Source organism: Aspergillus aculeatus (genome assembly GCF_001890905.1).
Source record: "Aspergillus aculeatus ATCC 16872 unplaced genomic scaffold ASPACscaffold_4, whole genome shotgun sequence".
In the NCBI taxonomy this organism is placed as follows: domain Eukaryota; kingdom Fungi; phylum Ascomycota; class Eurotiomycetes; order Eurotiales; family Aspergillaceae; genus Aspergillus; species Aspergillus aculeatus.
This window is the reverse complement of record NW_017962979.1, coordinates 2,298,860-2,311,376: the sequence shown is the minus strand read 5'-3', so window position 1 is coordinate 2,311,376 and position 12,517 is coordinate 2,298,860. Positions and strand designations below refer to the sequence as shown.

At 42.6% G+C, this 12,517-nt stretch overlaps 2 protein-coding genes across 2 annotated transcripts; both read right to left on the bottom strand.

Moving 5' to 3' along the window:
- Positions 1 to 3,432: 3,432 nt before the first annotated feature.
- On the bottom strand, positions 3,433 to 5,788 carry ASPACDRAFT_25354 (uncharacterized protein; the record flags this gene model as incomplete). The annotated part of the gene is made up of 3 exons (XM_020199325.1): positions 3,433 to 3,676; positions 3,743 to 5,419; positions 5,526 to 5,788. The coding sequence occupies 3 exons, from the start codon at positions 5,786 to 5,788 to the stop codon at positions 3,433 to 3,435; spliced, it is 2,184 nt and encodes a 727-aa protein (XP_020058919.1).
- A 2,540-nt stretch (positions 5,789 to 8,328) lies between these two features.
- Positions 8,329 to 12,517, bottom strand: ASPACDRAFT_51098 (uncharacterized protein; the record flags this gene model as incomplete). Its single annotated transcript, XM_020202432.1, has 3 exons — positions 8,329 to 8,344; positions 9,271 to 12,368; positions 12,500 to 12,517. 3 exons carry the CDS (start codon positions 12,515 to 12,517, stop codon positions 8,329 to 8,331), a joined length of 3,132 nt encoding a protein of 1,043 aa, XP_020058918.1.

Sequence of the window (12,517 nt, the reverse complement as noted above, 5' to 3'; positions counted from 1 at the left end):
TTTTTAAATGAATTAAAAATAACAATTTTTTAAAATAAACCGAACTACTAGCTCCGATTATTAAAATTTAAAATATAATTTTTAAAAATAAATAAAATTTATAATTTTTATTTAAAATATAAAAACCGTTCTGTATTATATATAAAAAAATAAATAGATTAAAAAAAATATTAAAAAATTCTAACTATTAATAAAAAACTACTATTTAGAAATATTATTTATATTATATAAAAAAAGAAAGTTTTCTATTCTATAAAAATTAATTATAAATACCTGATAATAATTAAATTAAAATTAAATTAATATATTTAATTTATAATAAATCTATTTTTTAAATACTTGAAAAAAAGTCTATATTTCTAAATTTTTTAGTTCGGAAATATTACTAATTTAATATTTATTAATATATAGATTAATAAATAAGAAACTGCTATATATATTAATAAATTATATTTTTTAAAAAATTAAATAAAAAAATTCTAAAACTATTATTTATTTTTAAATAAATCTAATAAAATATATTTATAGATTTTATTATATATTTATTAAAAAGCCAGAATTAAATATTTTATTTTTATTAAATAATTAAAGCTAATAGCTTCTACTAGTTTAAATTTATATTGAATATAATCTATTTAAATATAATTAAAATTATTTTATTTCTTATAAATTATAATTTTTATTTTTATATAGATTTTAAGCCAGTTTTTATTATAAATAGTCCTATTATTTGAAATACAGATTAGTTTACTATAAAAATATAAATTATTATTAAATTTATTAAAATAAAAATAACTATTATTTAAATTTAATATATAAAATAAACTAATCAAAAATATAAATTTATAAAAAAATTTAAAAAACTAAAAAAGTATAATTAAATATTTATTATATTAAGATTTTAAAAATCTAATAAAAAAGCTTAATTAAAATATTGTAAATTAATATAAAATTAAAAAAGTAATCAATTTATATATATACTGATTAGTCCTACTATTAAATATAAGAATATATTTTATATTTTATATTAATTTATTAATTTTAATTAATAAAAATTTTTATTAGAATAATACCAACTACCGCCGCTATATATAAAAGTTTAAAAATTTAAAAATTAAAAATTAAAAATATTTTTAATTTTATATAAAATTATAGAGGCTGTGGCTGTTTTATTTAATATATATTATAAAATAAATAAATTATTCAGACTTTATAATTAAATTAGTATAATATTTTAAAAATATTTATTAAATAGTTAAGAATTTCTACTGCTAATATTCTAATAAATTATAATTTAGATTTTAATAAAGCTCAACTTTAAAAAATATACTATTATAGTATAGATTTAAAATATTTAATTTATTTAATCTATTTAATTTATTCAGATTATTTTATATATTCTAAATATTCTCATATTTCTATTATTTTTTCTAACTGTTTTATATATAATATATAATCTTTTTAAATTTTTATTTATTTTAGATTCTGTTGTAGTTCTTTGAGCTATATTTTATTTATAAATCTAAAATAATCTAACTAAATAATTAGTTAAAAATTGAAAGAATTATTATTATTAGATTTTTAGACTAGTTTTATTATTTTTATTATTCCAGCCAGCCAGCACCCATCGACCCAGCCCGCACCTTGACAAATAATTTAGTTTTTTTAAATAAAAAAGAATAATATAACAGACTATCTAAGCTAAAGTAAAAAAAAATAATAAATAAAACTTATATATTTATTTTTAAAAATCTGATTAATAATAAATAAAAAATTATTTTAATATAAAATATAAAAATTAAAATACACAGTTTAAATAGAATTATAAATATATATTTTTATATATATTTTTTATTATAACAGCAATTTTTTATAAAAAATTTTATAATATCTATATTATTAAGATTTTTTTATTACTTTTGATAGATATTAATAAAAAAGATAATAATTTTTTTAGTTATATTTTTTAAACTGAAAAACTTCTTTTTATATACTTTTAAACAACGGTAAAAAATAGTTAAATTAATAACTAATTAATCTAAATATATTTTAATTATATTAGAATTTAAAAAATATAGCAGATAGATTTTAGCATTAAAAATAGTTAAAATAGTTAACTGTCTGATTTTTTAACTCTACTGCAGTCAGATATAAAATTTTTTTTATTTAATTATAATCTAATAATTAGATATAAAAATTCTAATTAATCTAACCTGACCTAGCCGTTAGCCACTCTAGTTAAGCCTATAATAAAAAATAATATAAAATTAATTTTGAAAATTTAGTTTAGTCAGTTAATCTGTTTTATTAATCTAATTAATCTTATTTACTATATATACTGTATTTATTTTATTTATTTATGAAACTGCTTCTATAATAGATGAGCTGTAGATTTATATTTTTTTTATTTTGTTTTCTTTCTTCTTATATTCGATATTTTATATCTTTAGTATTAAGTTGATAGAAATAAACTGATTTGCTCGGTCCTAAGAGAATATAGAAAATAATTAAATAATTTAAATTTGATTAACTTAATCAAAACTTATAATAGTATTTAATAAAATAAAAACTAATAGAGTTATGTATCTTCAAGAAGCTATTTTTTCACAAACAAATATATAAAAATAATAAATTTGAAATTTTAGTCAGAGCTGGGCTTATAATCTGTAAAATGATTTTAAGCTTAGAATTAGAAAAATAAGATTATTTAAATCTTACTAAATAATAGTAAAGAGTAAGTGGTCACGGCTAACATAATATTTATATATTTGGTCATCACGTAACCCAGCGACCCCAGGCCACGTACACCGACACTTTCACTATACATCATCAATCTGGGGAGCAGATCTGCAATTCTACTTCAGAATAACCACGAATCCCTCTATATGGACTAGGATTGACAGTGTCGTCGAAATATATCACAGCTACCTCGAGGTCACCCCAATGGAGGCATGCCCTTGAGCATCAAGACCCATAGTTATCCTTCGGCGGGCGGGCCTGATTTTGTAATCTACAGCCAATTTTCCCAACACAACAACGCAAGTGTTTCAGGGTGACAATCACCTCAGACCTTCAATGCATGAGGACAATACAGTCCGGTCAAGATACTTATATTGGATGCCTGCAGGTTAGCAACCCACTTCTAAGATACAGCATATGTGCAAGTAGTAGATGATAAAACAAAGGCATTGAGACCGAACGCCCAAGGAAGCGAAAATTGAAATGAAAAGGGCATCCTTCATAGATTCTTTACGCCACTGACGTCAAAGATCGCAAGTTGACCCGGATCCCTCACGAAGAGAGACCGTGATGTTTGAGGAAATGGGAAATAAGTCGTGACAAGTTAGGCGGATACCAAGATGAGTGCAAAATCCTGGAGATCATTACAGCGAGGGGAACATTTGATGTATTGCAGATGAGTTGGCACTCCGACTATTGCTGCATATCCCATTTAGGGCGAAGGTTTGATATCAAATCATCCTTGGTGCCCACGGTGCCTGGGGGTAGGCGGCTGACGCGGTATGCGCCACTGCGGATATTGTGAAGATGGGCTGAGGAGATCCCGGTATGGTTGCTGCGGATGCTGCCGGCATCGCTGCCGGCATCGGTGTTCTTGAATCGCGGCGGGGGTGCAAAGTCCAGAGTGTCGTAAGCACCAGACTTTCGCAAAGCGTGCCTGGACCATAATCAGTACCACATAAACTTCCGCATTGAAGCACGACAGGACGGGATAGACACTTACGCGCTAGGTAAGGGCGATAGATCGTCAAAGGCTGAGACGAGAGGAGAACGCGCTGGGGTCAACGGACTGAAGGGCTGAAGGCCACCCAAAGGCGTGTCTGGTCGGCCTTCCCTCAAGTCCTTGTAGTTCTTGCTGGGGGCATAATCAATCGCCGTCATTATAGATTCGTCTTTCAGCATATGGGGTGTGGGGAGGATCTGAAGTGGCGATGGTTGCGGCGCCGGCTTTCGGGGCTTGGGCGGACCTGGTAAGCGGCCAGAGGCGGATGAAAATGCACGCAGGCCAGGAGAGTTGAATCTATCACCGAAGCCACCGTCTGAGCCAGTGGCCATGTGACGAGCGGCACCTTGAAAGCGCGGAGGTGCACGGGGTGGCGGTGTCATGGCGCGGCGGGTAACTGGCTCCGCGAATGGTGCAGGGACAGGACTGAAATGCTCTCCGGTGGAAGGATCATAAACATACCCGCCTTCAGCAAAGGCTTCAGGGCCAGCTCCTCCGTAGTAAGTGTCGCGTCCAGTACGACTTTCATCGAAGTACTCCTTGTAGAATGACCGAATACGATTGGCACGCTGTTCAGGGTTATCAGAAGGATCCTCTGGCGGCAAAGGTCGAAGACCGAAAGTCAGCCGGCGCGTGTCACGGCGGTGGTCAAGACTAGCATTCTGGACTCGATCCGACGCGTCATGACCCTGGAAAGGATAAGGCACATCCTCGGGGTTGCTGTGAGTACCATATCCTGTCACGCCATGCACATCGACTGACGAGATCGCATGACTAGACTCTGCGTCTCCGTAGTCACTAGCCGCATCGCTCACTGGGAGTGATATCCGAGGAGTAGGAGCCGGTGTAATCTGCGCAGCGTGTGGAGTTGTTATAATGGGAATTGAAGCGTGCAGCGGGGCAGGCGCGTCCTGAGCAGAGTTCGACCCTTCTTGCTGGGCAACACTACTGCTAGGCAGAAACAATTCCGGATCTTGTGACTGCTCCAAAGGCGCGGAGGACAAGGTCAGCGAAGGAGGGTCATTCTTCGAGCTGCCAATCGATGCACTAGGTTTGACATGACCACTACTGGAGGCCGGTTCTTCAACAGCGATACCTGACACATGAACAGAATTTGGGCCTTGTGAGAGATCTACATGGAATTGAGCTTGTGGGTTCTGAATTTGACTTGACGGACTCTCGGCGTTACGGTCGCTTTCAGGATGATCGTAGAGCGGCGGGGATGAGCGAGACATTCGTTGAGCATTGCGAAGCAGTCCTTGGTTCATATCGTCGCCTAGGGGTCCCCGTCGAGTTGATCCGGCAAAACTGGACGCATCGTCCTGAGGACCCCGGGAATGGGATCTCAAGGATGCATTGTCCCCAAGAAATGAGGTTGCGTGTCGATACTTGTCGTCATCGCCGATCATAGATCTTGATAAGGATTGCAAAGATTCTCGCGAATTGTGTAGTCCAGGCGGGAGGAGGTATGGACTTGGCCCTATGTCTAGGGACACTCCTTTGGCATGAGCACCATTAGTCTTCTCGGCTTGTTGCATGGGTTTCGTTCCGGTGGGTGTCAGGTCTAAGCCGAAATCGAGTGATTTATGCTTGTCGTTGGCATCCTCGTTTCGAAGCTTTTTCACATTCTTGCGGTGGAAGTAAAGCAGGACCGCAATAGCACACACGACGGGGATCCTGAACACCATTAGCCATAAATGCACCAAGTGTACAAAACACCGAATGGAATCACTGTTTAGCCTCGTCACATTGGGTCAGGAAGAAGAATCAATCGAAGACATACACTACACCGAGGACAACTGGCAAGGTTGTGGTCATCATTGTGCTCGTGCCTTTCTCACAGCTGTTACCACCACAAGTTGAGGTCGCAGTGGCAGTAGCGACAGACGGTGCAGGGTCTCTTCTCAGCAAAGTTGGTGCGGGAGAAGCAGCAAGGAAGCGAAGACGATCGCGAGGCACAATGTCCGGCCGTCGTGACAACACATCTCTCCCAAGATGCGTGCCCCGGAAGGCCCTGTGCTGATGTTGATGAGTATGGTGGTACATGGGTCACCCGACACTAGCGGGCAGCGATCTTGAGATTCGACACCCTGAAGGTCAAGAGGCTGTTGTCTAGAATGTGGCGGTGCTGACGTTGCAGTAAGATAAAAGCGAGAGATGTCCTTAGCTAGATGATGTGATAGGACATAGGCTTCCGATAATATACGACCGCTGGCCACGTAACACCCTGGATACAAGTGTGAAGATCGATGGATTTGGAGACTGTAGAGCAAATATGGTCCGTATTCGGTTTCGATTGAATGAGGACAATGGCGCAGGACAGATTTCGAACAAGGAGTGGACAGGAACCAAGATAGGCTCCCAGTAATGAATGGCAGCCAAGTGCCCAAGCACCAGCAAAAAAACGGCAGTACAGTCCCCAGGACGGTACTTGGGGAGAGGGGGAAAGGGAGGTGAGGAAGGAGAGGGGAAGGGAGGGAATTAAATGTAGAAAAAGAACGACATGAAGCACCCAGCCAAGAAAGAAAAGAACGAGATTGGCAAGAGGAAAAAGAAGAGAAAGAAGAAGAAGAAGCCGAGAAGTGACAACGGCAGGGGAGAAAGAAAAGAAAAGGGCAGAGAGCACAGTGGAAAGGCAAGCCGATTGTCGTATGGAGACTTTTTTAGTCTAGTTGCCTATTAGACTAGACTATAGACTACGACTCATAAGTACTAGGGACTCTACTAGGTGAGTACTAGCGGTCTAGATGACCCGTTTCATTTTCCAGTCATTTTGTCAGGTTCAGGTACTAACCAATTGTGGGGAGGGGAGAGGGGGGCTGTGGGGAGATCACCGCATCCATGTACAGTATCGTACCATGCCGAGATCAACTCCAGTCGGGTATGGGACAGAATTGCTTCACTTTGTTTATTCAGTACAAGCATGGGCAGGGGGAGGTTTCTTATCCCGTATCATGAATGGCACTTACCGCTCCTGTCTATGCTTGTGCTGAATGTCTATCACCAGCTCAGAGGCGTTGTCACTGCTGCGCCAGTTGTGGGTTAACTCAACCTCTCCTATCTAAATTTCAAGGCGCCTTTGCCCGGGGCCACTTAGGACGCCTTAGCGTGAAAAAAGTAGGTTGCCTTGGCCCTTGGTAGATAAGTAAAACTCGGGGCTAGAACTCTTAACGCTTGACGGTCGAGCAGTTGCTCACCTATCTCCATCTCATGGGGCGAATTTCCCCCTCGAGTATTTACCCCCTTAGGGGACATTATCTTGATATTCTTGCTCGGATATAAAGCGAGGCCCGTCAGTATCAGTAGCGTTGCGCGAGCCACTTACCCTTATTTGATAATGTTTTATCTTGATTGCATATTCAGGCATGGTTTCAAATCATCTTCCCTCGCATCTAGTCTCGGAGGATAAAAATCAAAAATAAGGATAAATAGATACAGATCTGGAAAAGGTACATAGTACAGTATGATGTACGTATACGTACTCCGTGGATAGACCAGTTCTCCCCTGAGTGCGCGGCGCTAGTGCCGGAGAGGGGGGGCGGCGCATTTAGCCAACAATAACAACCAACTGAACAACTGCAGTTGCGCAACTGCAGGCAGAGCCGGGCGGTCGGTGGGGTGGCTAATCTTAGATTGGTTTAGTGTCAGGCACCGCCCCCAGCTGAGCCCAATCATCAACCTTGGAAGGATTTCCCCCCACCTCCCTGAGGAGATTGGCCTCCACCCGCCATGAGAGCCAGACCGCGTTGGTCGACGGGGATTTGACATGGCAGATTCCAACCTTGAACGTATCCACCTAAGATGCTTTGCTGTCTGTAATCTCTGGTAGGTAAGGTACTATCCTAGATAGATTCCTTATTAAGGACGATCACTGTAGGTTGAGCATCCATGCTTACTACGTACTACTAACTTACTAACTTAGGCAAGTTACACTTGTTTATAGGTATCTATACCGGTGCCTTTTCTCTCGCTTCAAGGTTGGACTCGGGCAGGATCGTGGCTCCTATTTGGGGAAAATGATTCCTGGTCTCTACCTCTACTAATTGCTTCATGTTGATAAGAGGACCAGGACCAACCAATAGGACGCCTAGCATATAATAATTGATTACATGCAAAGTACAGAGTAGTTGTACAGATAACAAACATGTGCTAGGTCCTACTGTACTATTCAACGATAATGCCAATAACAACAGCAGCAGCTGACTGACTGGCTGTCATGTTGGACTGTAATTCATTACCAAGCTACGGAGTGTCTAACGATAATATTCATTTTACTCTATGATGGCAAATTCCAGGTCACCTGTATTATATGTTGATTGTACAGTACAGTAACTCCAACAAGGAGAATCACGTGTTAGCTTAATGCTAGCAATCTATCAACCTGTGGCCTAAACTCCCAATACACACTGTGTTCTCCCCTTTCCTGGTTATTTCGAATTTGTCCTAGCATACAATGCATGGTTTAGGCTATGATTCTCGACCATGGAAGCGATCATCTATTTTTAAAATGAATTCAACATTGCAAGGCATGATAGGCAGGTGAAAAACTGTGACAATGATGTAATAGAGGAAGAACGAATTTCCCCTTAACCAGAGCACCTGCTATTTCCTGAACAAATTGCCCACCCTGAAACAGCTTTGAATCCTGTAGAGAGTAGCTGGTTCAAAGATACCCGGGGGTGGAACTGTTTCTTTGTCGCACGTTCGTCCTAGGTTCTAAGAGGGCTGCATTGTACTGTACAAAGCGTACCAAGCCGCCTTTATCTAGTTATACCATGGCTTCTTGGTACATCGTAGAATTCGACTATCAGCTACTCTACAGTACCGTACTTGCAGTCCTTTCGTCCTCTTTTCCAAGCCCCACGATCTTTCTACCCTCCCGTTGATGCCCGCCTTTTTATATCAGAGGCGTAGTGACGCAAAAGTATGGCCCTCCTTAATTGTTGTAATCAAGGTACTATGCAATGTCATTGTGGTCTCCATTAGGAGACGTGATGAATGTTAATTATGCCTTCTTGATGCAACACCCCAATCTTCCTCCTTCTTTTCTAAGATTAAATAATAAGCCGCTGAGGACTGGATATTCGTACTCCCGCACAATGGAAGACTTGAAAAAGAGATTGAAGGAGAGAAAAGTCCGTATGGGTGCTTAATGCCTGCTTCCAAATTTCTAGCATATCATATGATCAGAAGGTAATCCCCACAAACAAACACCTCCCACGATTGTACAGGAGTGAGCCACTCAAAGTATGGAAGTGCAAAAGGAGATGTGCCTATGACCGGTACACAGACTGAACGCTTGGATAGCCTTTCGAGCGGAAAGTCCTTGGGGGGGGGGGGCTCAATCAATCGATGGGAAAAAGAGCGAGAGCTATCTAGGTGGTAAGGAGAATAACTTGTATGTCAGATATCCTTTCTCACGTTAGCAGACATGCCGAAGAATTCATAAGTCTGATCAAGAAGTATGATAGCGTAGTAAGGCTGGCCTTGTGAATTAAATCAGCCAAATAGACATGTCTCATCCGGGCGGGGTGAGACAGGTTGCATCATCGTTATGAGGCCGATCGAAAATCAGACTAAATGGGGGATCTGACGGGTGTAATTCACTAGGTTCTGTGGCAACACCCTCGGCTCTGCGAATTTCTTCTTTCAGTGCGCGGGTCACAACACCAGCGCGTACAACAAGATCCCGGAGAGACTGTGTATCGAAGGGTAGTTTTTTCGAGCGTGGAAGGTGGGAATTGGGCACTGGAGAACCGTCTACGTTGCGCTGTTGATAGATCAGATCCAGCACACAATTTGGCTTTGTCGCGGCCTCTCTGTAATCCTGACTGGGAGCAGTGGTAGGGCGAGAATTTGAGTTGTCCGAGAACGATAACCCCCAAGAGCCTCCACTGACTCGTTTCCACGGGTCATGCGAATTCGAAGAATCGCCTTCTGATTCATCAAAACTGAACGTGAGCGACGATGGTGATCCAGGCGGGGACTCGTTGTGGCCGTCATCATCTAGCGTGGCCAGATTGACAATACCTTCTGCCTCTTTCCATAGCTCATTGGAGGAGCCCCGAACAAGATTGAGGAAGCTTCCTTGGTGCCGAAGGCGCTTAAGTTCTTCAACCAGCAATGTCAGCTCCTGAACCTGTCCGAACTGCCCATGGAGACTAGCTTGACGCTCCAGGATGGCTGGGGGAACAACCATGCCGCGGCGTGGAGGGTTCTTGTTCGGCTTCCTGACCTCGGTAGCTGGACCCTCCTCGGAATCTTCAAATTCGAAGTCGCTATCCCAGTCTTCACTAACACCCTTGCTTCCCAGGCCCCACGTCCCGAACTTGCTACCTGATGTCTGGCGCTGTTCGATAATGGTTGCGGGATCTCTAGTTACTGGAACGCTCTGGCTCCGAAGGTGCAAAGTGCTCGGCGCCTTCCTCCCGGGTGCACGGCTGCCACGGGAGTCAGGCGTATGTTTCCCATGGACAGTCCGGGGCCGCCCGTCCGGTCCAGAACCCTCACGGTCGCTTCTGGGCTGCTCAGACCAGTCGAAGATGTTCATCTTAGGAGAAGTATCAAGCACGTCATTATTGAGGCTGCGGTCATCCGATATCACCGGCGACTGGGCTTGAACCTTGGTACTCGAAGCCTCTGGGGAAAAAAAACCATTCAAAGGATACGGTCCGTTCGTGCTCATTCTCGTTGGGGGGGCGATTGCAACAGATTCACTGGGCAGCGCAGCTAACAAACTGCGCGCATCTTCGTCATCTGTGAGATCTGACGGAAATGATATAGTGCTTTCTCCTTCGTGTAGGTCTGTTGGGACCGCAGAAACGAGGGATGGCATATTGGTGGGCGCTTGGGGAGCATCCAGATCACAGTGAATCCCTGACAGCGAGCGCAAGGTGTTGGAAATATACGTATTCGGCCCTGCACTCTTCGAGTGGTTCGTCTCCCCGGGAGTCACTCGAGGAGCACCAAAGATGCTTTCAATTCGAGGCGCGTAGAGACCCGGGTTGCTGCTGGTGGTCATATGGGTACGGATTGAATCGAACGCAGTATCGCTCAGGAAATCTGATTCATCCTCATCGCCAGAAGTAAAAATGTTCGTCTCATCGGATCCGATCACCGTGGACGCAAGCTCTGATGCAGCTAGTGAATGACGCTTGGACCGCTGGCGAGTTGAAGTTTGAAGTCTGGACAGAGGAACCGCATCTGATGTGAAAGGACGTGCACCAATATCGTGGAAGTGGGCCATATCTGATCCAAAATCTTGAAGACGGAAAGGTAAGGCCCGGTGTCGTGAACCTAGCACATCCGTCATCAATGACATAGGAATTCCCGCATGTAAGGTGGGTGACGGGTGGGTGAAGAATGTTGGGTCCGTTATATTACGCCTTTCACGGCGCCTGGGTGACGCCAGGATAGTTCCTTCCGTGCTCATACTGAACGGAAGGGGCGTCGAAATCGCCCGTCTCTTTGAAAAAACCCGTGAGCTGTGCTCAGGGCTATGGATTTCCGAGGTGAGCATGGAAGGTGTCGAGGGGCTTTGAGGATCAGCGTCCTCAGCACGAAATGCCGCTTCACAATCAGCCCTTTCCGGTGGTATGTGGTCATCAGGCGGTTGCGAAGCCTTGACGCCAGAAGTGAATGGGTCACGGAACTGGACTAGGGAGTCAAAATTCGAGGCGACTGGGCCGCTGGTCGTTGCAGGTTGCTTTGTCGTGATGGAGGTAGCCAGAAGAAGTGCTGGGACAGAGCTACTATTCGGGACAATTCGTCGTAGTCCTTGGTCTTTTGGCTTTGTTGCTGCGGAGAATCTGCGAGCCAGTCTATCTGACAGTCCATCCAAGGTGGCACTTATGTACGGTCGCCACGCATGGTCCTCAGGGGCCGCCATAATGTTGTCAGAGGTAGATGGGGAGTACAGGACCAAGTTAGGTTCGAAATTCAAGCTGTGTGTCGCCTTGTGGCCAAATTTTTCCGATCTCTGATAACTGGTAGCAGGCCTGGGGAAATTAACCGTTGACGGACTGGGTGGCGCGACGTCCAAAGGCGGTTGAGTGTTAGCATGTTGTGACAGAGGCCGCTTGAGCATTTTATGAAACCTGCGCTGCGTCGAAGTCCGGGGACTAACAGGAAGAGCGGGGCCGCTGGGTGACAAAGAAACGGGCGACTGGTATGAGCTACGTTTCTCTGGCTGAAATGAAAGTCGTCGCATCCAGGAGGTTGATGATGGCCGCCGAACCACCTGCGAGGCCGTGGCAGGGCTATCGTTGGCTGAGAGCGGAGGGCCAGCCAAAGTTTGTCCACGGCGACGCAGTCTTATACCTGCAAATGATGGGTTTCTCGAATGTTTTGATACCTCCCGGTGTGTTGTATTAGAGTGACCATCCTCATGGTCTTCGGAGAATTCTGCTTCGAGCGGGGATTCGGCAACTGCGGTTGAGAACGGCTTGCGCAGAGCTGGGTGTACCCAATTCGAGTTTGGAGAATCCGGTATATCTGTCGCCGTCGCACATTGATCCTGAAGCGGGAGGGTCCTCTTACGGAACCTGCTGGGCCTGGAGGGGCTTCGATCCACACGACCGAACGCGAAGCCCGTTGCTGCAATACCGACGGTGCTGATGGCACATAACTAAGAGAAAGCAGACCAGTCAGATGCGCGTCTGATCGAGGTCACGTTTGCGCCGAGCAGCAAGCACGAATGGCAGGCGAGGCGGGGGCAGATACTGCGAAGCTCTTAATTATCGAGAAAACGGCACTTACTGTGGATACATGCTCCAT